At 35.5% G+C, this 26491-nt stretch overlaps 1 protein-coding gene across 1 annotated transcript; it reads right to left on the reverse strand.

Moving 5' to 3' along the window:
- Positions 1–720: 720 nt before the first annotated feature.
- On the reverse strand, positions 721–26171 carry LOC132549604 (nucleolar complex protein 3 homolog). Its single transcript, XM_060213550.1, has 21 exons — positions 26110–26171; positions 23516–23775; positions 22501–22688; positions 21382–21572; positions 20330–20491; positions 19640–19733; positions 16774–16862; positions 15402–15521; positions 14517–14588; positions 13530–13586; positions 11054–11173; positions 10271–10351; positions 9507–9607; positions 9082–9154; positions 8423–8558; positions 7809–7879; positions 6938–7048; positions 6365–6493; positions 5040–5137; positions 4354–4456; positions 721–896 (listed from the first exon to the last, which is right to left on the reverse strand). Exons 1-21 carry the CDS (start codon positions 26110–26112, stop codon positions 807–809), a joined length of 2349 nt encoding a protein of 782 aa, XP_060069533.1. The 5' UTR covers positions 26113–26171; the 3' UTR covers positions 721–806.
- Positions 26172–26491: the final 320 nt, after the last annotated feature.

Below are 26491 nucleotides of genomic sequence, written 5' to 3' on the forward strand. Positions count from 1 at the left end.
GACTTGTGGCCTTTAAACAGGGGAACAGAATTCTAATCCTGGTATCATCTACTTTCCCAATTCATTTTCATTGTCACCTTTACTTCAGTTGCACCATTAAAATTTCTTATATTGTTTTTCATGACAAACAAAAATTTGTGAAAGTAACAAGAGATATGCTAATAAAAATGGAATTCAGATTTGATATCCATAACATGCATGATATCAGATTTAATCAAAATATTGATTTACTTGCGAGTTCATTGAAGTGAAAGGTAAATAACTCACATAAAGTACAAGAATACCACCAGGTAAATATTGGCCAACATTGTCAAAATAAGATGCAAGTTCTTAATAATAAATATATACAAACTTTTGTTGCATCAAATGCATCTTGTGCCATATCACACCAGGAAATAGAACATTTATCATATGGTGATTAAGAAACTAAAACCAGGCTTGATCAACTTGTACCCCTCATATCCTTGTTGCAGTTTTTTAATTAATTAATTTTCTTGTGAACAATTATGAGAAAACTGAATCAAATGTATCATGTTAGAACTGTAGGCTGGATAAGCAGGAATAATGTTATCCAGCAATGGAAAAATCACAATAGTGAATTCATTACACTTACCATAATGCTGAGTGAAAAGCTGTTTCTGTTGGTGGCAATATTAGTAAAGATCAAGATAAGCAGTCATGTAGCAGTCTTGATTGTGTAATAAATGAAAATAATGTCAATTTAGTTCAATATTTTAATATCTTAACAACCAATGATATTGTTTTGTTTTCATGATATTAATGCAACAGTGAAGTATGAAGTGTTTTTATCCTTTTTCTGTTTTTGGGTCGACTGACAAGAATGTTTCTTCTGCTGATAGGTTGAAATCCTTCTGGATCATGCCATGTGAACCAATCTGAAATAAATGCAATGAGAGTAACTAACAAAATGTATATAAAAATTTCTCTTTGTTTTTATTGGATTTTAACATCCTCACAACATCCAGTGTAATATGAGGATGGGCGTCAACTGGGAGACCAGAGTGGAAAACAAAGAGACCATATAGGTTAACTGAAACAATAGACAACCCAGACAATAAGCTACCAGAGACAATTGACTACCTCAGAGAAAAGGCTACCAGAGACAATTGACTACCCCAGACAATAAGCTACCAGAGACAATTGACTACCTCAGAGACAAAAGGCTACCAGAGACAATTGACTACCCCAGACAATAGGCTACCAGAGACAATTGGCTACCTCAGGCAATAGGCTACCAGAGACAATTGACTACCTCAGAGAAAAGGCTAACAGAGACAATTGACTACCTCAGACAAAAGGCTACCAGAGACAATTGACTACCTCAGACAAAAGGCTACCAGAGACAATTGACTACCTCAGACAATAGGCTACCAGAGACAATTGACTACCTCAGACAATAGGCTACCAGAGACAATTGACTACTTCAGAGAAAAGGCTAACAGAGACAATTGACTACCTCAGACAATAAGCTACCAGAGACAATTGACTACCTCAGACAATAGGCTATCAGAGACAATTGACTACCCCAGACAATAGGCCTCAGAGACAATTGACTACCCAGCTACCAGAGGCAATTGACTACCCTAGACAATTGCCTACCCCAGACAATAGGCTACCAGAGACAATTGACTTCCCCAGACAATAGGCTACCAGAGGTAATTGACTACCCTAGACAATTGACTACCCCAGACAATAGGCTACCAGAGACAATTGACTACCCCAGACAATAGGCTACCAGAGGCAATTGACTACCCTAGACAATAGGGTACCAGAGACAATTGACTACCTCAGACAAAAGCCTACCAGAGACAATTGACTACCCCAGACAATAGGCTACCAGAGACAATTGACTACCCCAGACAATAGGCTACCAGAGACAATTGACTACCCCAGACAATAGGCTACCAGAGACAATTGACTACCCCAGACAATAGGCTACCAGAGACAATTGACTACCCCAGACAATAGGCTACCAGAGACAATTGACTACCCCAGACAATAGGCTACCAGAGACAATTGACTACCCCAGACAATAGGCTACCAGAGACAATTGACTACCCTAGACAATTGGCTACTAGAGACAATTGACTACACCAGAAAATAATCTACCTGAGACAATTGACTACCCCAGACAATAGGCTACCAGAGACAATTGACTACCCCAGACAATAGGCTACCAGAGACAATTGACTACCTCAGACAATAGGCTATCAGAGACAATTGACTACCCCAGACAATAGGCTACCAGAGACAATCGACTACCCGAGATAATAAGCTAACCAGAGACAATTGACTTCCCCAGACAATAGGCTACCAGAGGCAATTGACTACCCTAGACAATAGGGTACCAGAGACAATTGACTACCCCAGACAATAGGCTACCAGAGACAATTGACTACCCTAGACAAAAGCCTACCAGAGACAATTGACTACCCCAGACAATTGACTACCCCAGACAATTGGCTACTAGAGACAATTGACTAACCAGACAATAATCTACCTGAGACAATTGACTACCCCAGACAATAGGCTTTCAGAGACAATTGACTACCCCAGACAATAGGCTACCAGAGACAATTGACTACCCGAGACAATAGGTTTCCAGAGAAAATTGAAAACCCCAGACAAAGGGCTATCAAAGACAATTGACTACCCCAGACAATAGGCTACCACAGCAACCAGAGACAATTGACTACCCCAGACAATAGGCTACCAGAGACAATTGACTACCCAGACGATAGGCTACCAGAGACAATTGACTACCCCAGACAATAAGCTACCAGAGACAATTGACTACCCCAGACAATAAGCTACCAGAGACAATTGACTACCCCAGACAATACCCCAGACAATAGGCTACCAGAGACAATTGACTACCCCAGACAATAGGCTACCAGAGACAATTGACTACCCAGACAATAAGCTACCAGAGACAATTGACTACCCCAGACAATAAGCTACCAGAGACAATTGACTACCCCAGACAATAGGCTATCAGAGACAATTGACTACCTCAGACAATAGGCTATCAGAGACAATTGACTACCCCAGACAATAGGCTACCAGAGACAATTGACTACCTCAGACAAAAGGCTACCAGAGACAATTGACTACCTCAGACAATAGGCTACCAGAGACAATTGACTACCTCAGACAATAGCCTACCAGAGACAATTGACTACCTCAGACAATTGACTACCCCAGACAATTGGCTACTAGAGACAATTGACTACCCTAGACAATTGACTACCCCAGACAAAAAGCTACCGGAGACAATTGACTACCCCAGACAATTGACTACCCCAGACAATAAGCTACCAGAGACAATTGACTACCCCAGACAATAGGCTACCAGAGACAATTGACTTCCCCAGACAATAGGCTACCAGAGGTAATTGACTACCCTAGACAATTGACTACCCCAGACAATTGGCTACTAGAGACAATTGACTACCCTAGACAATTGACTACCCCAGACAAAAAGCTACCGGAGACAATTGACTACCCCAGACCCCAGAGACAATTGACTACCCCAGACAATAGGCTACCAGAGACAATTGACTACCTCAGACAATAAGCTAATCAGAGACAATTGACTACCCCAGACAACAGGCTACCAGAGACAATTGACTACCCCAGACAATAGGCTACCAGAGACAATTGACTACCCTAGACAATAGCCTACCAGAGACAATTGACTACCTCAGACAATAGCCTACCAGAGACAATTGACTACCTCAGACAAAAGCCTACCAGAGACAATTGACTACCTCAGACAAAAGGCTACCAGAGACAATTGACTACCTCAGACAATAGGCTATCAGAGACAATTGACTACCCCAGACAATAGGCTACCAGAGACAATTGACTACCCCAGACAATAGGCTTTCAGAGACAATTGACTACCCTAGACAATAGGCTATCAGAGACAATTGACTACCCCAGACAATAGGCTATCAGAGACAATTGACTACCCCAGACAAAAGGCTACCAGAGACAATTGACTACCCCAGACAATAGGCTACCAGAGACAATTGATTACCTCAGACAAAAGGCTACCCCAGACAATCGGCTACCTCAGACAATTGTTCGATCACTTAAGACTTAATCTTAACTTAGCAGTTTATTAAGAGCTATTCCAGTGAAACATCTATCCTATACCAGGAAATTTGGTTTTCTTCAGGAGTAATATTCATAAAATTTCAATGATAATTTGCAAGGAAGTAATGGGCTGGAATGAGTGTCAGGGATATTAGTGGTTTATTTAAGAGCCCTGGAATCAAACAGATGTTTTACTGGAATAGCCCTAAAAAGGTTAGTAATCCTTGATACCTTGTTGTGTAGAGTTTTGTTTTTTGATGAAGATTTACTTGGTGGCATTGGACTAAAGAATTCCTCAGCTGATTTGTAAGTGTCATACAGCTCCTTTGGGTTTCTTGAAAAAAACAAAATTAACGTAATTAACATTTCTGTGAATCCTAAAGGTACAGCTTGTCCTACTTGAACAACTAATACAATAAACCAAGCTGAATACAAATAAAATGCTAATTCGACAATTACTGTTCAGCTTTTTAATTTTCAGGGCTAATATTTCATGGCTAGTTCACCAGGAATTAAAGTGTTTATATGTAGGTGCAATTTCTTTAACAGGGAACTAATAGTAGGGATGAGATAGAATATGGATCTCAACTCATAGGAAAGATCAAAGTAGTAAACATGAGGTTTGGTAAGTGTTTGCAACTTAATAATCTTTCCCTAAGGGTTGAGATTCCCCTGTATTGTTTCCTAGACTCGGGGAAGAATGATCAATTTTCCCTTATTTTGATGGATTTCATATTGTTATCCCAATGCTTTACAATAATGACACACTTCATTGCTATGAAAGTGGAAACCCCTTGCCTCATCCCTAAGGTGAGACAAGGAAATATTCTGCCCCTCTCCAGGGTATGAGAAATACGTTTCCCAAATGGTAGATAAATGGATTTATTTAACTTGGAGAGTAGTTGTGTATGTCTTACTTGCGTGAAAGTTCTGCTGTCAGTTGTCCTTCTCCAGACGTTGGTGTGAAAAGGGACACATGATTACTGATCTGCCGTGTCACAGGATGGTAATGGCGCTAAAAACAGCATCATATATTAATATTAAACAAAAAAAAAATATGATGCAGATAAAATTTCAATTTTTCAAAAGTTTACCAAGACAAATACATAAAATTATTACTTTTTATATACATATATGAATTTCTGAAAACGTCCCATAAACATCTGAATTTGTTTGTGGGGGCAAGTATTATGCATTTCCATTCTAATTTTGGCTTTTATCTTCAAAAATTTTCATAAAGTTTTCATAATATACTACATGTATATGTGTGTATATATATATATAAAACTTTTCAATATCCTGAAATTTAAATGAAGGAGTCTTCAAACATTTTGTCATGTTTATCACTTCAAGAGAGGTATTAAAATAGTCCGTAACTACTGTAAAATGATGCATTTTCATGGGGTTTAATTTTTGTGGTTTTTCAAAAAATCCCTAATTTGTGGACATTTTCTTTTTTTGATCAGTAGAGCTCTAAAAAACTATATATTAGTCTAATTTTAACAGCTCATGGACGTCAGAATTTGAGGATTGAAAGTACAGACGAAATCAACAATAATCAATATCCCATGAAAATTTTTACAGTTATATCATCTCCTTTACGGTCAGGCTGTGATTTTCTACGGTTCAAATATTTGTGGTTTATGGTTATGCATGCAAAAACTAATTGCTTTTCATTTTTGCCATGAAATAGACTACCACCATATCTGCCTATTGTGTGCACTTACATATAATACACAGGTATTTTTTGGTGAAAAAAATCTAAAAAAACTTTTTTTTTCCTGAGAGTAAATTTTGCCACATAGTGTAGGGACACAACTTGGTCAAACCACAAAGTATAGATCAAGAAAGGACGTTATTTTCAGAAGGAGTATTCAGAAAAAATATCATTATATCCCTTTTTTCCCTTCTTTCCGTAGAACATATTGTATTGCTTAGTAAATTGGTAAAGATACTCACCTTGGTCAAACCACAAAGTGCTGATCAGAAAACAATGTTGTTTTCAGAAGGTATGTTCAGAGAGAATGTTTCCTACCTTTGTATAGACTCTTGGCTTAGTCAAACCATAAAGTGGTAATAATTTCAATTTCATGATTTTTGCTTTTCGCGACTTCATCCCATTTTTAAAAATAGCAAAAAAAAAAAACAAATTTGGAACTCTTTAACAATAAAAATCTAAACATTATTTATGACATTGAGATCCTCGAATGAACACAATATCGTAACAAAAATGGTCTCTCACCTTTAACAGGGGTAGTTCCCACAGCATAGTGTTGTGTGCATTACAGTGCTCAGGATCTGCTAACTCTGGCAGAAAAACTCCACTTCCTTGGGTCTCGTTATCAAACAGCATTTCACTAGACTTGTAAGTCTGTAAATGTAAATCACAATAACATAAAGTAAAATTAATACACACAACATTAACAGCACTAAAACATTATTTATCTTTGAACAATTGTAAAACAAACAAACAGTTAATATCATTCCCTCTTGTTGACCTGAATTGAAGTTAGCATGGGGTCTTACTGTTAAAAGACACCATATTACCTGGGAGAAAACCTATGTGATCTACCAGGCATGTCCATAACTCTTCTTTGTCTTTTCACGGAATTAAATCCTGGGTGAAAGGCGAGAGTGTTACCAAGGCCTTGTTGTACTTGGCGGGAGTGCTTGTAAGATCAAGCTTACTTACCAATATGAAGCTCCTAATTGCCAACAGCAGGCCAAGACTGCCTTCTTAGGACTGCATTAGAGACAGTGTTACCGAGGCCTTATTGTACTTTGTGGGAGTGCTTGTAAGGTCAAGCTTACGTACCAATATGAAGCTCCTAACTGCCAACAGCAGGCCAAGACTTCCTTCATAGGATTGCATTAGAGACAGTGTCAAAAGTCTTTTGATGAATGCCAGTACTCTTTGTTGGGATATCTGAAATATTTAAAAAAAAAAAAATAAAAAAATTGTAAAGTATCATTCAGCTGTCCTCGTAATTAATTTTTGACAAGAGAGGTAATACCCAGTTTATTGCCCTTTGAACAGCCAGATATATGAAAGATCATTGCATTCTTGTTCTTCCATAAACACAATACATGATAAGTTGGATACAGCAACATATGCTTAATCCAGTTTTAGGCGACCTAAAGCATATTCCTGTATAGCCAGGCCCGGGGCAGAATTTAGTCATAAACATTAATCAAGCAAATGATTGTTATCATATCTTTGTGGTTGTATCATTATTGATCTAAGGTTTGTTTGTGGGGTTTACTGCCCTATGAATGCAGCCAGGTTCATTTTTAGGCTAGTGGGTTTACTGCCCTATGAATGCAGCCAGGTTCATTTTTAGGCTGGTGGGGTTTACTACCCTATGAATGCAGCCAGGTTCATTTCAAGGCTGAGGCTCCTTTTGGTAGCTGGTGGTTTCCTTACTAAACAACATGCAGAATGTCCATTTCATGTTATCTGAAGAAATTGGGGTCAGGTGACTTGCCAAAGGACGGTTCATGATCTTTGTTTTCTTACATAAAAAATGTACAAATCGTCCTAAGTAGAGATCAAACCACTCACTTCTGATCTTCAACCGAGGTAGCAACAGCCTGATAAACTATTCCCTCAACTATCATTGCTCATACAGGTAGTAGACATTGTGGGCTATATAAGGTTTGAACTGGCAATCTGGATTCATACTGACCTGTCTTTTTCTTCTCGTTACCATGGCATCCAGGCAACTTAGGATGATTGGGATATCTTCACTAGAGGACCCTGTCCAAGCAAACGTATGATTAAAGAATAACAATACAAAGATATCAAATGAATCAGAAGTAATCTATGTATGAATTACTATGTTTATATACATTCTCGTTTATTGTCGTTCAACTTGCATGTCTTCAAAACACCTCCCAAAGTCATTCATGAAAGTTTAAAGAAATCTCTTTAAGAATACTCTAACGTCATTTTGAAAGATTAATCCTGAACTGTTCTAAAAGACGGATTTTGAAATTTTGAATTTTCAAATCTTTCCCGACTTATTACACTGGGGAGAAAGAAAAACTTGACTTCATTAAAATTTAGTATTTTAGCATAAAACAGGGAAAAGTCGGTAAACCATCAATGCCTCAGGTCCTATACCAATCAGAATCTCATCCGGCAGAACTTATGTTACAATACTATCGAGTAAATATGAATCTTCTCCAATGTTCTCAAGGTATGGTTTTGATTCAGAACGAGACGTGAAATGACTTGACAGGGGCATAAAAATTTGTGCACATTGCCAGGTCTTCTGTAATAATGGGTCTTTACGTTTACCTGTATGGACTTTGAAAAGGGTATTGTAAAGATGAGTGTAGAAGGTATTAGGATCGATGTTCAGTGCTGCCCCCTGTCCAGATAGAATGATAAATGCCGTTTCAACGCAGTGTAGTGATTCTCTATAGGACAATTCCTGTAAAAAATAAATCAAATCATTCATATCAGGATAAATAAGAAAATCCTATAGGACATGAATGGTAAATCAGCACTGAATATGGGGAAGTATTTCTCAAATATTTATCTTTGCATAGAATTCAATTCCCCTGAAAAGCAAATTAACATATATTATACCCTTACCTTAATTCAAAATATTTGTCAGCATTTTATTCCCATCTTTTTGACAAAGGCACAAAATCAGCGAATGTTGAACTATGCCCACAGTGAAACTGTGGTAAGTTTTCCCATATAGAGTATTAATACCAGAAAAATTTCTATAAAACGTAGCTGTGATCTTGATCTTAAAGACCCATCTAACAAACACAACTGCGGTATCTTTGTATAAAGCTTAATCAAAATCCTGAACAAAATGGAGCTATTTTGGAACATAGCAGCTAGAGCAAAGCTGCTCCTTGTAAAAATGGGAGAGGTATAAAAAATATCAAAAAGGAAACAAATCCTCGACTACAATGGAAGCATTAAACATATAAAATTCGTACCTGAGATGAAATCAATTCATCAAAAACTTTGAACAAGTCATCAAAGAAATCAATGTTTATTAGATGGGCAAATCTGGAATAAAAAAGAAAAAAAATGCCTTGAGTATCAATCATCTTCATAATTCTGTGTTAATTGGATAATTTCATGTTTTTTGTTTTCATTATCTTTTCAATAGTAAATGAATCGTGTGGAAATGTGTTAAGAAATTCTTGAGTTTGAAATTAATTAGAACACCATCCTATTTACCTAACAACATCAAATTGTTTTCTCACAGAAATCATAAACACCATGGCACCTCAGATGATGACAGGTGTCATTTGATGATAAAACTTTTACACTGGAAAAGAACTGACAAATGGTTTGAAGCCTTAAGGAGAAGTTACCTGAGCTCCCTTTCATCAACACACAAAATCAAGTTACTTACTTAGCTAGCCCTTCAAGAACAGCAGACAAGAGCTCGGAGCTTATTCCTCCTTTCAGGATGCGGAAATAAGTCAGAAACACTGCCTGTATTGTCTCAGTGTGCTGAAATACAAAAACACAAACACATTTTTTCAAATGATAATAAAACTCGTCTGTATCTATCATATTCATTGTGAATGTGAAACAAGAAATCCCAAGGCAAAACATGATCTTGACCTTTGACCTAGTGACATTGTTTTTGGTGAAGCACTTACATTACACAAGGCAATAAAACAACAAAATATTTATAATAAATAATTAGAATTATCGGTCTATATGTTAAAGCATTCAAACATTTGGTTAAATTTTCTTTTAAGTCAGAAATGAAGATGTCACTAAATAACATACATATCGACAAGAATCGTATCAAACAGGAAATTCAGAAATTGGTTAACTCTTGAAGAATCAATAATTGGTTTAACATGCAGACCTGTTTTGCTATACAATGATAAAATTTTAAAATATAAACTTTAATTATTTGACAAGCCTTAATCTTATATTAATCTCTCATGCGGCCCAGTTGGAAATGCTGTTTTACCATGGTATAAAAAAAGGAGTACCTGTGTGGTAGGGTAGGTGACCCCACCCTTAGCTTTCTATGTCTATTCAGGGAATCAAACCTTGAATGTCCAACTGAAAGTGTGTCACCACTGCACCATCAGACCACCCATGACAAATTTTGAAGGAACTGATGTGGATTGTTACATGAATATTAAATATATTTACTAATTTCAGTCTTTTTCTCTTGTCTTCTGTTGCTTTTGTCTCCTGCAATTCTTTTTCCAACTCTTCCATCTTCTTCTTTCTCTGAAAAATTCAAACCTGACATTTCAGCACGATCCTACCTAATGAAATACACACTCCTACACCACATCTGACATTCATCACCTTAAAGATTACAAGGATACCAAATGTTAGGAGTCATTTAATATATATGATTGTAGTTTAATTACTTTTGAAATTTACAGTAATCATAATCGTAACATTGTTTGCTCTTAAAACTATTTTGTTGTTGTGATGCCCAAGTGGTGGCATCTTCATCAAATATAAAATGGTAGTCACTGTATACTTTGTAATAAGCTCATAGAGCTGACATAAAAACTATGATTCAAAGTAGGGGGCGGGCTTATTTCAGGACCCCCGAGATCAACACATTACATTTGACTCAAAGCAGGGAATGGGCCTATAACAGGACCCCAGGGATCAACATACTACCTCTGATTTCAAAAGTAGGGGGTGGGCTTATTACAGGACCTCAGGGATCAACACATTAACTCTGACTCAAAGTTGGGGTTAGCTTATTGCAGGGCAAAGAAATAGTATTTGTTGAAACTTTTATTGATCAGTGACAGATACCGATGGGCTTATTACCAAGCATGGGCTTATCACCATGCATGGGTTTATCATTAGACTTACGTCATGATATTGCAGTTATTCATATTGCAACGTTTTCATTTTTATTTAGTAACACTTCTCACTGATGACAACATTCACCAATAAAAAATGTACCTTTTTTTCTCGTTTGGACATTTTTTTCATCATGTCCTTACGTTGCTGACCAGTCATTTTCTCTTCCTGTGCCTTGTAGTCTACTTCTTTTATCCTCAGGCTGAGAAAAGTATCCAGAACCTTAAAATGATAAATCACATATGTTCTCATTTCATAATTATAAACGTCATCAACAAAATATCTGAGTGTCTGTAGCTATAAGAGATAGGAAAGATCCTCCTGCAGTTATCAATAATAAGAGTAGGCACTTAACACTGCCCAGAAGCCCAAATAAGTCCAAATTAGACATAAAATCATTCGGCAATAGTATCATTATTATAAACTATTAGGCAAGGACTTCTAAATTCCCCTGATCTAAAAAGTTAGAACACATAGAAGGACAGTCTGGATACAGAAGATAGGACCCCCTTCTACTACTGGAAGTCCTGACACACCACAACAGAAACAGTCATTAGGCCAGAGAGTTGTCTTCAAATTGCAGATCATTTCATCCACAGACGACTCTACCCCATGAGGGGAGCACACCCCCCCCACCCCCACCCCCCCCCCCCCCCCACCCCTCACATTGCCAGAGAATCAACTCCAGTCCATTGGACAATGCCCGGAAACGGGCAGAGTCCCGAAGATGAGAAAACATCATCATCATCATCATCATTATAAATTATTTCTTCAAAAATCGTTGAATGAATCCAAATTTAATTCAGGAAAACAATGTGCTATAGCATTGACATATAAAATGGACAAAATTTCCAAAGAGATCAGTTGAAATACAGATGAGAACTACAGGCATGTTAATTTTGTTCAAATATGTCCAGTGTTCAATCTAGGCCAGGCCATTGTGCTAATAACCCCTTTGTTTTTCTAATCATGCAATTTTAAACATACAGCTAGGCCAATCTGTTGCATTAGGAATGCAGTTAAAATTCATAATGCTAATCATATCAATTGATCAAAACTCTCACTGCTTTCCTTCCTGCTAATCACATCAACTGACAATTCACGTAGCCTACTTTATTACATGTCTTTTTTTCAAACTAAATAACGATACAGACAAAGGGATATCACTATGTATTTCTGTACATCATGACAAAATAGCATTCCAACTATGCAACTCAACTTGATTTGAGTTCTTTATTGGTCGTTAAGAACACAAGACAAGCATTCCCCATCAGTGACAACATTTGAGTACAACAGAAGACAAGCATTCCCCATCAGTGACAACATTTGAGTACAACAGAAGACAAGCATTCCCCATCAGTGACATCATTTGAGTACAACACAAGACAAACATTCCCCATCAGTGACATCATTTGAGTACAATGATTACAAAGTTTCGGACACTGAAACTGTCTTTGACAACGATGAAGAATGACAGCGTTTCTGTATTTTGGGGGATTCTGAGTCTGATACATTTCAAAGGATTAAAATTTGAAGACGACTATTTAGCCCATACTGTATGAGATATCATTTCAAGTCAAAGCAGTTGTGAAAGACTTTCTGACCAGAATTTTGAATTGAAGTGGTTGACAAAACATCTGTCCTATACTTTTAATTCTCTGGTTCATATCTGTTATATTCACAAATTTCAGTGTAAAATTTCTTTATATCTATGTACCCAGTGCTGTACTTATGTATATCTTCATTCCACCTGTATCAAGTTTGTAATCTGACTTACAAATAAATTTCTGTTCTATTTATTACTCAGCTGCACCCTACACAGGTTCAGACCACATTTAAAACAAATAATAATAGTGAAACATATTGACTGTCTCCAAAGATTTCCAGAATTTAATGGTTATGAAACAGTTATGCTGACAAAAACATTTGAATGTCCAATTTACCAACTGCTGCCCAAATTATCTTAACATTTGTTTGTTTTTCAAAAGAAAGGAAAAACAATTTTCAAGCACCCTTTTTCCTTTCAATTTGCTTCCATATTTCACGCATTGCGCCCAACATGGCCCCTTTTAATGCTATAATCTAGGATTGAACACTGTATGTCAAGATAAAGATATCTGTACTGTGAGAAAGTTTCAAAGAAACTAAAAGCAACTAAGATGAGATCTGCAGGAAAGTTCACAGTATTAAAAAAAAAAAAAAACAAAGGGCAATAACTCCTTAATTATGCAGCAGAGAGTTAAGGTTCTTATACACTACACTTCTCCTCATCGAGATCTATCTACCTATAAAGTTTCAAGTTGACATCTCTTACAGTTTTTGTGTTATACTCCAGACAAAATTATGACGGACAGACAATCAGATGGATGGACAGACAAAGAGCGACTACATGCTCTCTCTTCAGTGAGCATAAAAATGCAGAATTGAAGAATACTATAAAAATCTCATTCCTTTCAAATCAAGGGTATACAAATCTTAAAATATTGCGATCAGAGATGAAGATTCAGCTGCTAATTTGTCCTTTGGATCAATCTCAGAAATTGATTTGCCTTGGAATCGAAACCTGCTGTATACTTACCTCTCTTTTGACTCGAAAATTTCTGGATTTAATCATCTTACTGATGGCTTTCACAATCTGAAAAGTAAACACATAGAGGTCAGCAAACCTCCAGGATAATTCACCTACAATTTAAAAACACTAAAAGAAATATATATTTTTAACAGTGTCGTCAACCTCTTGCCATCTAATATCTGGTCACAGATAGCAGGATGTTTTAAATGGGTCCTTAAGGCAAATAGCCTTACAACCGCCTTACAACCCATTCTGCTGGCACATATCTATGTATGTAGAGGAATCAGATGTTCTATTTTATTAGAATAAAAGTTCTTACAACACAACTAGTAGAAGATTTAAGTGTGACGTTTTGATGCCTAGTCACCTTTGTAAGACAAATGACCAGTGTGTTGCGTATTCACACTGACTTGTGTAGTGTATGGAATAGTAAGGATTTTATCAATTTTTTAGGCTGTACTGTAATCCTATATACATTAGAAAATATATACGTTCTAGTATGCTTCACATTGGTCATTGGTGGGATGACTATGACCGCACAGTCATTGAAACATCACACTGTAATCTTCTACTGGTTGTGTTATAAAAACTTCTATTCTATTGACATTACCAACCTGAAGAAAATGTTTTATGATATGTGTGAATCTTTGTATCCAAAAATTAATTTGAAATTTTAAATATTAATCAAAAGGTACTGAAAAATCATTTTTTGCACTTTAAGCAGGTCATGATATGGTCAACATTCGGTGGATGTGACAAATTCCGGTGTGTTGGTGACAGTCTCTCACGGTTCGATGGATCTGACCAATTCCGGTGTGTTGGTGACAGTTTCTCACGGTCTGGTGGATCCGACAAATTCTGGTGTGTTGGTGACAGTCTTTCACAGGGTTTGGGATAATTTTCTAGTTTCGTAGAGTTTATCTATACGTGACTGGTATCTAGAAACAAACATTTCTATGGTTCTCGCATATTTTTCCAAGTCCTGTACTATACCTCTAGACTGACATGGCCTGCTCGATCTTCTTTGAAGACATCTCTAACAGTTTCACAGGCTATACAGGACATCTGAAACACCCCAAAACAAGCAGATTTGTAGATATTACATATATCCTCACACATTTTTTCAAGATAATGTAGCTTTTGCCAATAATTTTAGAATCTAAATGCAAAAATCAGTGAAGATCAATACAGTGTCCATTTAAGTGTAAACATGACATGAACAATTAAGTGGTTTCATTTTCTAGGGATTGTAATTTCCACTATTTTCAAGAATACAATAAAAATGTGAATATTAGATACGAAGATAAACAAGATTATTACAGAGTCCATTTAATGGCTTCTGTGAAAATACATCATTATAAGTTCAAAAGTTTTGGTAAAACTGCAAAAATTTCAACCCTTAACATGAAAAAAAAAACCAAAACCTTTTAAAGTATTTTATTTTGGATGGGTTCTTACTTCCCACAAACTTTATGGATGGAATAAGATTGTGAAAATTAGATACAGATACATACTTAAACATAAAATCAACAGAAATGCCTGTTATATGATTCCTGTTTAGCTAGATATTTTCAGAAGGATGATATTTTCACTATTTCGTGGTACAACATGGCAACAAAAAGACAATCCCTGAAACACTGAGCCACGAGTGTATCAGAAGTTCTTTTACATCCAGATGTACAATCTGTATTCATTATTATAAAATTTAGCCATCTTATTACAATATCGTATATAATTTTAACCCATAAAAATCACAAGCTATATGGTACGTCCGGATCATTTGAAACTGTTGCGATTTGAACCAAGAAAAACCATCTTTATAAACAAAATTTGATACAATTCCACCACACAATGATATAAGTGACAGTCAATATTCACCTGAATGTTTCCTTTGTTCATGTAGGGAACTATAACATTAACAATATTGTTCCTGTAGTTAAAGTGAGGGTGTTTCACCAGCATCTCACACATACATCTCAGTGCCATAATCTGCATCGCCTGAAAAACACACATCAATGTACAAAGTTAGATTGCCTGAAACTTATATCAGTGTACAAAGTCAGATTGCCTGAAACACACATCAGTGTACAAAGTCAGATTGCCTGAAACACACATCAGTGTACAAAGTCAGATTGCCTGAAACACACATCAGTGTGTGAAGTCAGATTGCCTGAAACACACATCAGTGTACAAAGTCAGATTGCCTGAAACACACATCAGTGTACAAAGTCAGATTGCCTGAAAGGCACTTCAGTGTACAAAGTCAGATTGCCTGAAACACACATCAGTGTACAAAGTCAGATTGCCTGAAACACACATCAGATTGCCTGAAACACACATCAGTGTACAAAGTCAGATTGCCTGAAACACACATCAGTGTACAAAGTCAGATTGCCTGAAAGGCACTTCAGTGTACAAAGTTAGATTGCCTGAAACACACATCAGTGTGTGAAGTCAGATTGCCTGAAACACACATCAGTGTACAAAGTCAGATTGCCTGAAACACACATCAGTGTGTGAAGTCAGAATGCCTGAAAGGCACTTCAGTATATTCAGTAATTCATTTAAATAACTGTATTTGAATACCCCCTTATCCAAGCATGCGACCAGCCATATACCATGATACTAAGCAGACAATCATGTGTATTCTAAGAAGTTACGAGACAATTTAAAATAAAATTATTCCTTAATTTTGAAAATAGGTCAAGGTAATCTATTTGAACAAACATGCACTAATAGCATTCACGAAAACTTGATGGCAAAGTAACAGAATGAACCAAGTTTAAAAGCAATCAATTGAAATTAGATTCTTTGTTCATGAAAAATTTACAAAAGATTTACTCACCATATCATAACATGCATCATAATATATAAATCATCCTCGATACTCACTTTCGCTCTCTGCAGTCTGGAACATGTCATAGCAAAATTGAAGGCAAAAGCTTAGAAATTTGATTGATTTGAGGAGAAAAAAACCCAGACCAATCACAAGCTGATAAGCTCCTTTTAAGGATTACAAAGATACTACACCCAACTTCAAAGCCATTACAATATACCACTATGCAACTTTAGGATTCATTTGATGTACATCAAAGGATCAAACTAGTCTTTTTGTCTTCTCCTCAAAGTGCCGCACAAGGAAACTTCAGTTTACCATGACAAGTTCCAAGGGTACAGATGCCAAAAGAGGTTGTGATCACTTGAGTATTGAGGAAGTATATAAATCAGAATTTATGTTTGCCTATCCTACCTCAACAGAATCCTGGTGTAGACCGGGATCCAAATCACCATTAGTTCTCTTCTGTTTGTGGCGGCGAATTTCTTTCTTGGAGGTTTGACCTTGAGGGGAAACATGAAGAGCAGCATTGTGTTTATTCTGAGACATTCTTATTCAAAGTCAGCCATTGGACTTACAATAGGACAAGGCAACAGAGTCACTATGTATTTCAATTATTATGTTTACCGTATTTATCTGTAAATAAGCCCATGTAACAGATAAGACCATTTTTCATTTTTGCAAAAAGAAAATGAAAATTTATTAAAACTTTACAGTAAGGGAGAGTGCTTATTTGAGAATAAATATCACACATTTTCATCTCTTGATAAAGCTTAACAATCACAACCTTAGTATTTATCAATATTTACACTTGGTGATTAGGCTCAATTGGCCGATCGACAACGCAAAGATAACCACGCTTACCGAAAATAAAGGGAGGCTACTCTTACCATCTCCGACAAACAAAGTGTCGTCAGCATTGAACGTCATTCCCAATGATATCGGACTTAATTATACTTCTAACGTGTCGTTGAAGAAAAAACTAAAAGCAAACGGTTTCGTGTCTGGGTCATACTTTCAATGAGCGTCCTTCCAAACAAGAGACGATGATAAAGTTGAAATTAGTGGCCATGTTTTCCTCAGTCAGCGGAAAAAATTGGGGATATACCCGTTTTCAGTCGAATATTTATGGGGTTTTCCTTTTCAAATAAGGTTAACATGGCAAATCACTGCATTTATTCAATATATATACCAATCAATAGGGAATTCAAAATACTAAATTTGTATCTATGAATTACAGTCCTTTCCGTTATTGAAGGAGTAAAAACTGTCTTTTTCATTTGACGCATATTGCCAGGACCCAGTAAGTCGCCACATTACTACGATCCGTTTTTCAGACGAGTATTTCTGAGACGGTTTTTTACTTTTTAAACTAATTTTATAGGTGGTAACAGTGCAATAATTAAATAAAGAAATATACCGGTCGTTAGGGAATTTAATAAACTAAAATTATGTATATATATTTTTAGCCCCTTTCCTCCTTGAATGACTTAAAACAGTCCATTTAAGTAGTCACATACTTTCATTTCCCTATACTCGCCATGTTAAATCGAGTCGATTTCAGTCTCTTTTGGTATACTGTGACGTCACTGGTCACTCATTGGGTTTTCAGATTTTTACTCAACTGTTTCCGTGAAATCGATAATTTTGCCATTTTAACAGTCAATGTCGCTTTTATGGTTCATCTTTGAAAATTTTTATTTCTTGTAAAGTGGTCACAGTAACCTATATTTTCATATATATAAAAAAAAGATTTTTCGCTGAAGATACCCTTTAAACACCACACAATGTTGAATCTGTTTATGTTTTTTTCCTCTTTACATTTTTGCTAATAATTTAAAAGATAAAAGAAAAAACAAAACAAAGTTCAAGTGGTTTAATTGTTTTCTATGGAGCAGAATTAATGAAATAAAAATAAAAAGTCGCCATGCAGTGTTAGCTCAGTAGGTAGAGCATAGGCTCCACGACCAGAAGGGTGCAGAGGGCCGGGTGGGTTTGAATCCCGGCAGCAGCAATTTCTTTCACCCCTGTTTCAAGTGGGAAGGAAGTGGTAAACCCCAAAGAAACAAACAAAACAAGTTTGCTTTTACAGTCATATAAAGTCTTTATAAAATGGCCACCAAGATACATCACTGATATAATGGTTACTTTCTAAACTGGCATTAAATTCTTAAATTTTTGGTTTTTTTTTTTTTATTTATATCATGTTAATTTGTTTATTTTTCATCAAGAATATTAATACCTTATTGGAAGACTTTAAGATTTTATTTCAGTTGTATAACCATAACAGTAAACATTCATTTTATCACAGACCATTCACAAAGTAAAACTTTGTAAAAGAGCAGAAACATGTCCAGATAATTTCATTTCCCTTCAGTCAATAATTATCCGAAAATGGTCAGTCCGAAATCAAGCTTGTTTATAAATACACACATTAACATGCGACTTATTAGCACATGAGAGAGGATTATAAAACTTATGCTAGCAAAATTTTGAGTGAAAAACAAATACTGATATTCATTGCAATATTGTACACGTGAGTCTGTGAATATTTGCGCACTTTTGAGCAGACATAAATAAAAAATGCTTTCCTTTAGAAGGACACCCACCACAGGATCTCCTCATTAAGTTGATACTTAGGCCGTCTGCACAATCGGAGCCAAGATTTGCACTTCTCATGCTTCATCTGAGATTTGGGCAACGGTATGAACACAACACCTCCCTATAATCACTCGGGGTAGCGAAATCGGTGTTGCAAGTTCCCCAGCAGCAAAGTATCACCATTGTCGGAGAATGTCGGAGTAGCGAAATGTAAACAAAGAGGAGAATACTACTCGCGATCTGATTGGCTAAACCGCGCTGTCAATCAAAAGCTGTCGATCGGCCAATTACATAAGAGTACACAATCCTTTCATTATTTTTCCTTTTGAAAAGGTACAATGCTTGTTTACTTCCATATACCATATAATAAACATTATAAACATGGTATGTGAAGAGAAATGTACTTGATGTACCGTTAACAAACATGATATACAGGAACAAGAACAATTCAATCATTTGCTCTTGTTACTGTCTTGTTGTTCACCTTGTCAACGATGCCCAAGTGGCGCCACCTAGTGTAAGATATGACCCAGACCATCAGTGACATCACTTATGATATGGCCTGGACTTCTAATGGTGTCTTTGCATATCAGATTACAAATATTAATCATATCATTATGACACCTGTGATTGGGGCATATGAAAAACAATATATCTTTTTAAGTATAGTTGTTCATACCTCGTACAGTGCTCTCTAAAAATTCCAGATAATGACGATAGTTCAGTAAGAATGATTCCTCAAATTCACGTAGAGTCTTTGTTTCTTTTTTAGCCTAAAGAATATATAAACATACATCAAGCACATTGTGCAAAAATATAAAACAACAGTCGAGGAAATATAAGATTCTGAAAATGACCTTGACAACTGAAGCAGAACCTTAAGAATCCTAAAAGTGTAATTTTTCAAGTGAGCAGAAGTAAACGATCTAAGTGAGCCATAATATAATGCTATTTTTGTATAATGACGACACAAAGCTGTCAAAAAGAAAAAGTAAAATTCTTTTGTTTGTACTCTTACATTAATACCTACAAATTTTCATGGTCAGGTGTCACAGTAGTAACTAATTAGTTTTCACTTCAGCAAATAAATCTGAATCCCTAACTGGATGTTGAAAACGTATGGGGCCTCAATTCAAACACAGGACTTTTCCCTGCATACTTCCGTTTCCACACACAGATCTTTTGCCTGCTTTCATTAGGGCCAACAAGAGTAGCTTGTTTCCCAATTGTTGTAATATAACTGAAGCTTATAAAACAATTTTCATTTAATAGCAGTTAGACTTTTCATGGCAATCAAAATTTTTCTTTGTATTTCCCTTTAAAATTGCCTATATATTCACAATTGCTGAAACAATAAACATAAACAAACCCTTTGGGACTTTTCTTCTTGTGTAGCGATACGAAGTCGATAACCAGGGGTGATGTCTTTAAATACTTCCATCAGCGAGACCATGGCCAGTTTTCGTATTGTCAGGAAAATATCACAGTCTTCTTCTTCAAGCATCAACCTCAGCTCCTTTAGTTTTCTTATCTAATCAAAAGAGACATTGAAAACATCAAAGACAATATAATTGAGGTCTGGTATTACATCACAATTCCAATGCTGTCAGATGGTTCAAAACTGCCTTACATGAAAACATGTCAATTTTTTCTATTTTTACTTTAAGGCTTTTCAGACTTTTTCCATTTGTACTACACTGAGGACATCCAATGCACTCAAATGTAATATCAGTACTTCCATACTAACTTAATTCAATTATCCTATTTTTTCAGAGTACATCGGAAGCTTTCAGCAACTAAAATGTCCCCCGATACATCCTATGGTGGCCACAGTTTTCAATAAGTTTAAAGTAGTATTTAGACATGAACTTTTAACCTTAGTGATATCTGCTTGTGTCATTTGAGCTTTTTTCACTTACCAAATTATGACTTTCTAAGCCTCAATTTAATATTTTATTTTTCACAATTTGGTTAAAATATTAACAGTTAACGTATATAACAGCTTAATAGAATGTGGCTTAAAATGTGTAATCTTTACCATGTGAATTTTCTTGTTTATTCTGGGACCCTTATGCCTCAAGCAGAGATGAAGACCTCATCCTTCCTAGAATAATTCATTCAAAAGGCCAATACGGCATGTATTTATGAAAGTATCTCTCCCAACCTAGGAAATAATATTATCTTGATTCTATGGAGTGAATAATCATTGCTATATTTTGATAGTATGAAGGTAAAAATGAACTAAATGTTTTGAAAAGACCTCTGATATCACTGTGATTTAGGACAAGATAGGACAGGATGTGTGGTGACATGACATGATGGGACAAACAGACGGATAAATGGACATGGGTAACACTATATGCCCAACACCTACTCTCAACACTAAAATTGTAATTCTAAGTAATTATAAAAAATACTTACATTAGCCTCAGGATTCTCAATCAGCGCGCTGGCCAGCAGTGCTATCCTTCGCCTGCAATCTAACAGTTTTTTCTTCCTCATAGACATCAGTTGTATGCCACTAAGTTCTGGTAATACCTCTGTCTCATTGGTATCATCTCCTTTACCCAACATTTCCTCCTCTGCAGTATCTTTTTGGTCATTATCTTGAACTAAGAATGGAGAAAATATGATCATTTGTGATTCATGTTTTCTAAACACACCATTTCATATGTTAAAATCAAGATCTTTAAAACTGTAAAACTGAATAAAGAAGATACAATGCATTAAATTAAATGCAAAATTAAATCAAAGTCTATAATATTTTTATAAATTTATATATGGTTATAATCTACAGTGAAAAATCAAGGACCTTAGAGGTTTACTTTTATATCTTATAAATGCAGCATTTGGTCTTCATATAAAAAAAGTCTTTTAGGAACTTAACAAATTTAATCATTAACAAGAATATACCTGGTAATAACTCCACCCATTGATATTGTTGGTGTGAATTGGTAAATTGAGCATTATAAAGCAGTGCAATTTTATCTTCCAATAATACACCTACTCTCTGACTTTGACTTTGAAGTAATGTGCTGCCCTCCTTCCCCTGAGGTTTTGAAATAAGCCCATCCCTCTGACTTTGAGTCAGAAGTAACAGGTTGGCCCCCTCCCCTGAGGTCCTTTAATAAACCCACTCCTGACTTTGAGTCAAAAGTAACATGTTGCACCCCTTCCCTTCCCCTGAGCTCCTACAATAAGCCTGCTCCCTGACTGAGTGATAAAAATTGTATTGGCCCCATGTGGTCTTGTAATAAGCCCTCCCCTCTGACTTTGAGCCAGTCATCTGTGGTACAATTGGGCCCCTGAAGTTCTGTAATAAGCTCATCATTCTTACTTTTTAGTCAGAAGGAATGTGCTGTCCCCCCTTCCCTTATAATAAGCCCATCCCTCTCTGATTTTGAATCAGAATTAACATGTTGTCCCCTTGGCTTATCGCAAGAAAACACACTATACAGTAAAACTAATACATAATTAAGATTCATGAATGTATAACTGACATGGTCATGTCTAAAATTCTAACAGTGAGAATATTCGCACCTGGAACAGAGTCATCCTCAATCATCTGTGGTACAATTGTTCCCTTCTTGGTTTTAATTGGTAACAGAGACTTCAGGTTTTGATTTTCGTCTTTGTGAACAATTTTTCGCGGATGCCTCTCAAAGGGTGATTCAGTGTCATCATCAAAAGCCTGCTTTCTTTTCTTTGTTTTTGCCTCTGCATGTAAACTATTGAATAACAAAAAAAAAAAAAAAAAAAATTAAAAATAATTAACTTAACTGCATCATACTGGCATTTTGTCCTGCTAGAGCTCATCAGTGATGTTAAAGGCTTAAATTTTGAAACCTTAGAGACAACTGATGAAAGCAAAATTTTTTAGAAGAATTGTAAAAATTTTGCTGGGGAGATGCATTGGCCCAATAGTTCAATATTTCAAAAATAACCATTTATCTGAAAATTTCTCTTGAACATAAAGTAATTGTGAATCAATTAAAGTGTTGCATGCATTTTTCAGCAAACCTCAAGGAAAAAATTCACCAGCATTGTCTACCACTGAGACGAAAACTGGAAGACTGTACAAAGACACAAGTGAATAGTATCTTTCAATGCAAATCAAGAATTATTATTGAGTTATCTTCCCTTACGAAATACTTAAAACTATGAAAATGATTTGCCATATCACTAGTATAATTTAAGTGACAGTTTATGGCATACAACTGATAAAGGTTTATCTCACTCAGGTATTACATGGTAAAGAGAACTGTTGGTCTCATTTAATGTCATATTAATGATATTTTCGGCATATTTGTATTTTTTGGAGTTTGTTTTACCTATATTGTAAAACCAAAACAATGATCATTGAAATCTATGATCTATCATCAAATCAAACACATGAAATGATCTTCGACTTAATGAATAAAACATATGCAGTGTTGAATTACCGGTATGTTATCATGTCAAAGCCATTTTATATATTCATCTACTTATCAAAAGTTAATAAATCATCTTTCAGGAATAATTTTCAAAAAGAAAAAAAAAATATATATATATATACCTTGATTTAACAAAACTTGTGTTCATTCCAGGTGTACTGAAATAATCAACATCTTCTTCTGACAATTCTGACTGATAAGAGTCCACCTGATGACTTTCCTTGACCTTCTGTGCTGCTGGATTTTCCTTGTCTTCATCTGGATGTCTCTTTGCTTTCTTATTTTTCTTTAGCTTTCCTTGTCTTGCTAGCCTTGTTGTCAGCTTATTATTAAGCTTTGTTGTACTTGCTTTCTTACCGCCTTTTTTACCTTTTGACTTTTTCTGGAAAAAAAATTACATATATAAAATAGTAATTGATTACACATTTTATGTACTTTAGGAGAAATTTTTTGTAGAATTGGTGTCCTGTTGAGGTTCGGGCAAAACCGGTCTACAAACCAATAAAGATCCTACTGTTTAACCCGAGCTTGTTGTGGTTGATATATGTCGTTGTTTACTCCTATTCCTCAATCGCCCTGCATACCAGTGAAGGTATCCAAGTGAAAGGTATCAGGAACGCAATACACTTTTACTAAAAATCACAACGTTGGCTAATAATTGATTGATATACAATGTAAGTGTACATATCAGTATGTGAGTTATGTTTCCCTTTCAATGAATTATAGAGTGCACTTAGCTAACAAGTTGAGGCAACAATTTTACCTCATCATATTGTAAAATGATTCATCATGAGTCAATACCTATTTTTGCTGCTGTTCAATTTTACATATCTCTTTCAAATTTGCTATTTCCATATGTTATGATACACCATTTGGTAAAGTCAGTCCAAATATACATGAAATATATTGCCTCCTTCATGTCATTTTGTGAATGATTTTTAATTTTGTTTCTCTCTGTAACAAGAAGAAAGGCTTAAATCATACACCATTTTTAAAACTTGCTGGTTCGCACTAAGTATATATTCTTATTATACTGAACACTGAAATAAAGTTCTGATGTATTATTGCATTGTAGGTGACTTTTTAGGTCTTCAAGTCAGCATTCACAAGAAGTGTATTGTATTAAAAATCAAAATGTGAGTATCATGATATGCATTGTATCCAAGCTAAACCAAATCATTATTACAGTCCTATAATAGTTTTCATGGTTGTATGAATTATGTTAAATCATATAACACATAGATGACATGATGATGAATTTGTTATATTTGTGTTACGTACAATCTGAGCTCCATTGTTAACATGTATTTCCACATTAAATCAAAGCAACAAAACACCGAAACAAATCCACCCCATATTTATATGTCTCACCATCACTACTTTGACTATGATCATGATCCATCTTTGATCTGTTTGATGTTGACTGAGGCTAAACCAATCAAATACAAAAATCCTATATCATTGCTTGATCCTTATTTGTTCTTTAAAAGTTTGATTTTTTTTCCTTTTCTGTCTCCTGATTTTCCTCTTAATCATACAAAATTTGAACATTCCTCTGAAGCAGTGATACAAATCTTTCACTGCCAAATCCAAGATGGTTGCCAGTCAGCCATTTTTTTCTGATCAATCTTAAAATCAATCAGACACAACAAGGGACCAAGGGGACCTACATATGAAATTTCAGAGAGATAACTCCAGTACTTCTCAAAAAAAAAAGTGATAACAAACTTTATTAGCCAAAATGGAAAAGATGGCCTTCTGTTTGCCATTTAAAATTTTTGATTAAAAATTAAACATGCATGACTAAGGACCAAGGAAACATAAGATGAAATTTGAGAGAGATCCATCTTGCAATTTCCAAGAAATAGCGATAACAAAAACGTTTACAAATGGGCACACTATGGACCCCTGAATTAGGACCCTATATAAATTAAAGCACCCATCTAATTTATAGAATATATGTATGAAGCCTCAGATAAGGTTATACCATTATATTCAATCATCATCACTAATAGTAAATTATTTATGCATCTGAACTCCTATAACATAAGAGGCCACTGGTTGGCCATTTTATCTGATGTTACCAGATGCATGTCACAAGTTGCACGACATTGAAGATTTAATCTTTCATTGATTACAGAACAAAAGGGTCAAGATTAACATGTCTGTTACTCTAATGGTTAACAAAATACCCATACATACATTATTTCTTTTACTGAAACGTATTGATATCTATATGAATTGTACAATATACATGAAAATCAACGTACTGTATCACAGATATATTCATGGAATTTTCCATGTTGTCGTTTTTGTCTTGTATATTTCAAATTATTCCCAAAACAAATAGGAACTATGAATTTAAGCAAAACGTTATGAGCTTACCTTGGGACTTTTTACGTGGGTCACAGTGGAAATATTTCACTATACATTTTACATGCATCACCGACATCACTGGACAGGTCAGGGAGAGCCCAGTGACATAGTGAAAGTCTACTGACACATAGAGATCTGTTCTAATATTACAGTCTATTCCTAAATTATTCAGAAGTTCTATCGATTTAAAAAAATCAGACTGGAGCCGATAATAATTCGGATTAATAATAGTCAGAATGAGTTGTACTAGGAAATTGAAAGATCAAAACCTGGCCATTTTGCGGTTGTACATCACATTTCAGAAAAATAGTTAATATACGACTCTGTAACATAAACTTACCATTGTGTCCTTTGTTTATGAAGAATATATGATTACTTGATAGGTGTTAATTGTTTGGAATGTTGACACAAACAAGGAAATCTGCCTGTTTTCACATTTCACACACGTGTGTAGATAAGCGTTCAATCGACACAGATTGTTTATTAATAACTAATAGTAGTGTCGGTTGATGGAGACTGTTTTCCGGAACAACCGCAATTAAGATAAAATCGATATATTATTTAGCACGGCAAAGTAATATTGGAAAAAACATATGTTAGGAATATTAAAATTTGCGTAATGTTAATGGGCATTGAAAGGCATTCGTATGTTAATAACAAGAGTTTTTTTAAGAAGGAAAACTTGATTATATCGTTTTGCTCACATCATACTTACTTACCCT

This window comes from Ylistrum balloti, unplaced genomic scaffold, assembly GCF_031769215.1.
Source record: "Ylistrum balloti isolate Yb309-2 unplaced genomic scaffold, AGI_CSIRO_Ybal_v1 Utg370066, whole genome shotgun sequence".
NCBI lineage: Eukaryota > Metazoa > Mollusca > Bivalvia > Pectinida > Pectinidae > Ylistrum > Ylistrum balloti.

Bases quoted from the DNA above. Each gene is read 5' to 3' on its own strand.
- LOC132549604 (XM_060213550.1), bottom strand. The intron at 21,573-22,500 runs GTGCGAATATTC...CTCCATTCTTAG, and splicing joins TGAGGATGACTCTGTTCCAG to TTCAAGATAATGACCAAAAA. The intron at 9,155-9,506 runs GTAAGTAACTTG...TTTTTATTCCAG, and splicing joins GTTCTTGAAGGGCTAGCTAA to ATTTGCCCATCTAATAAACA.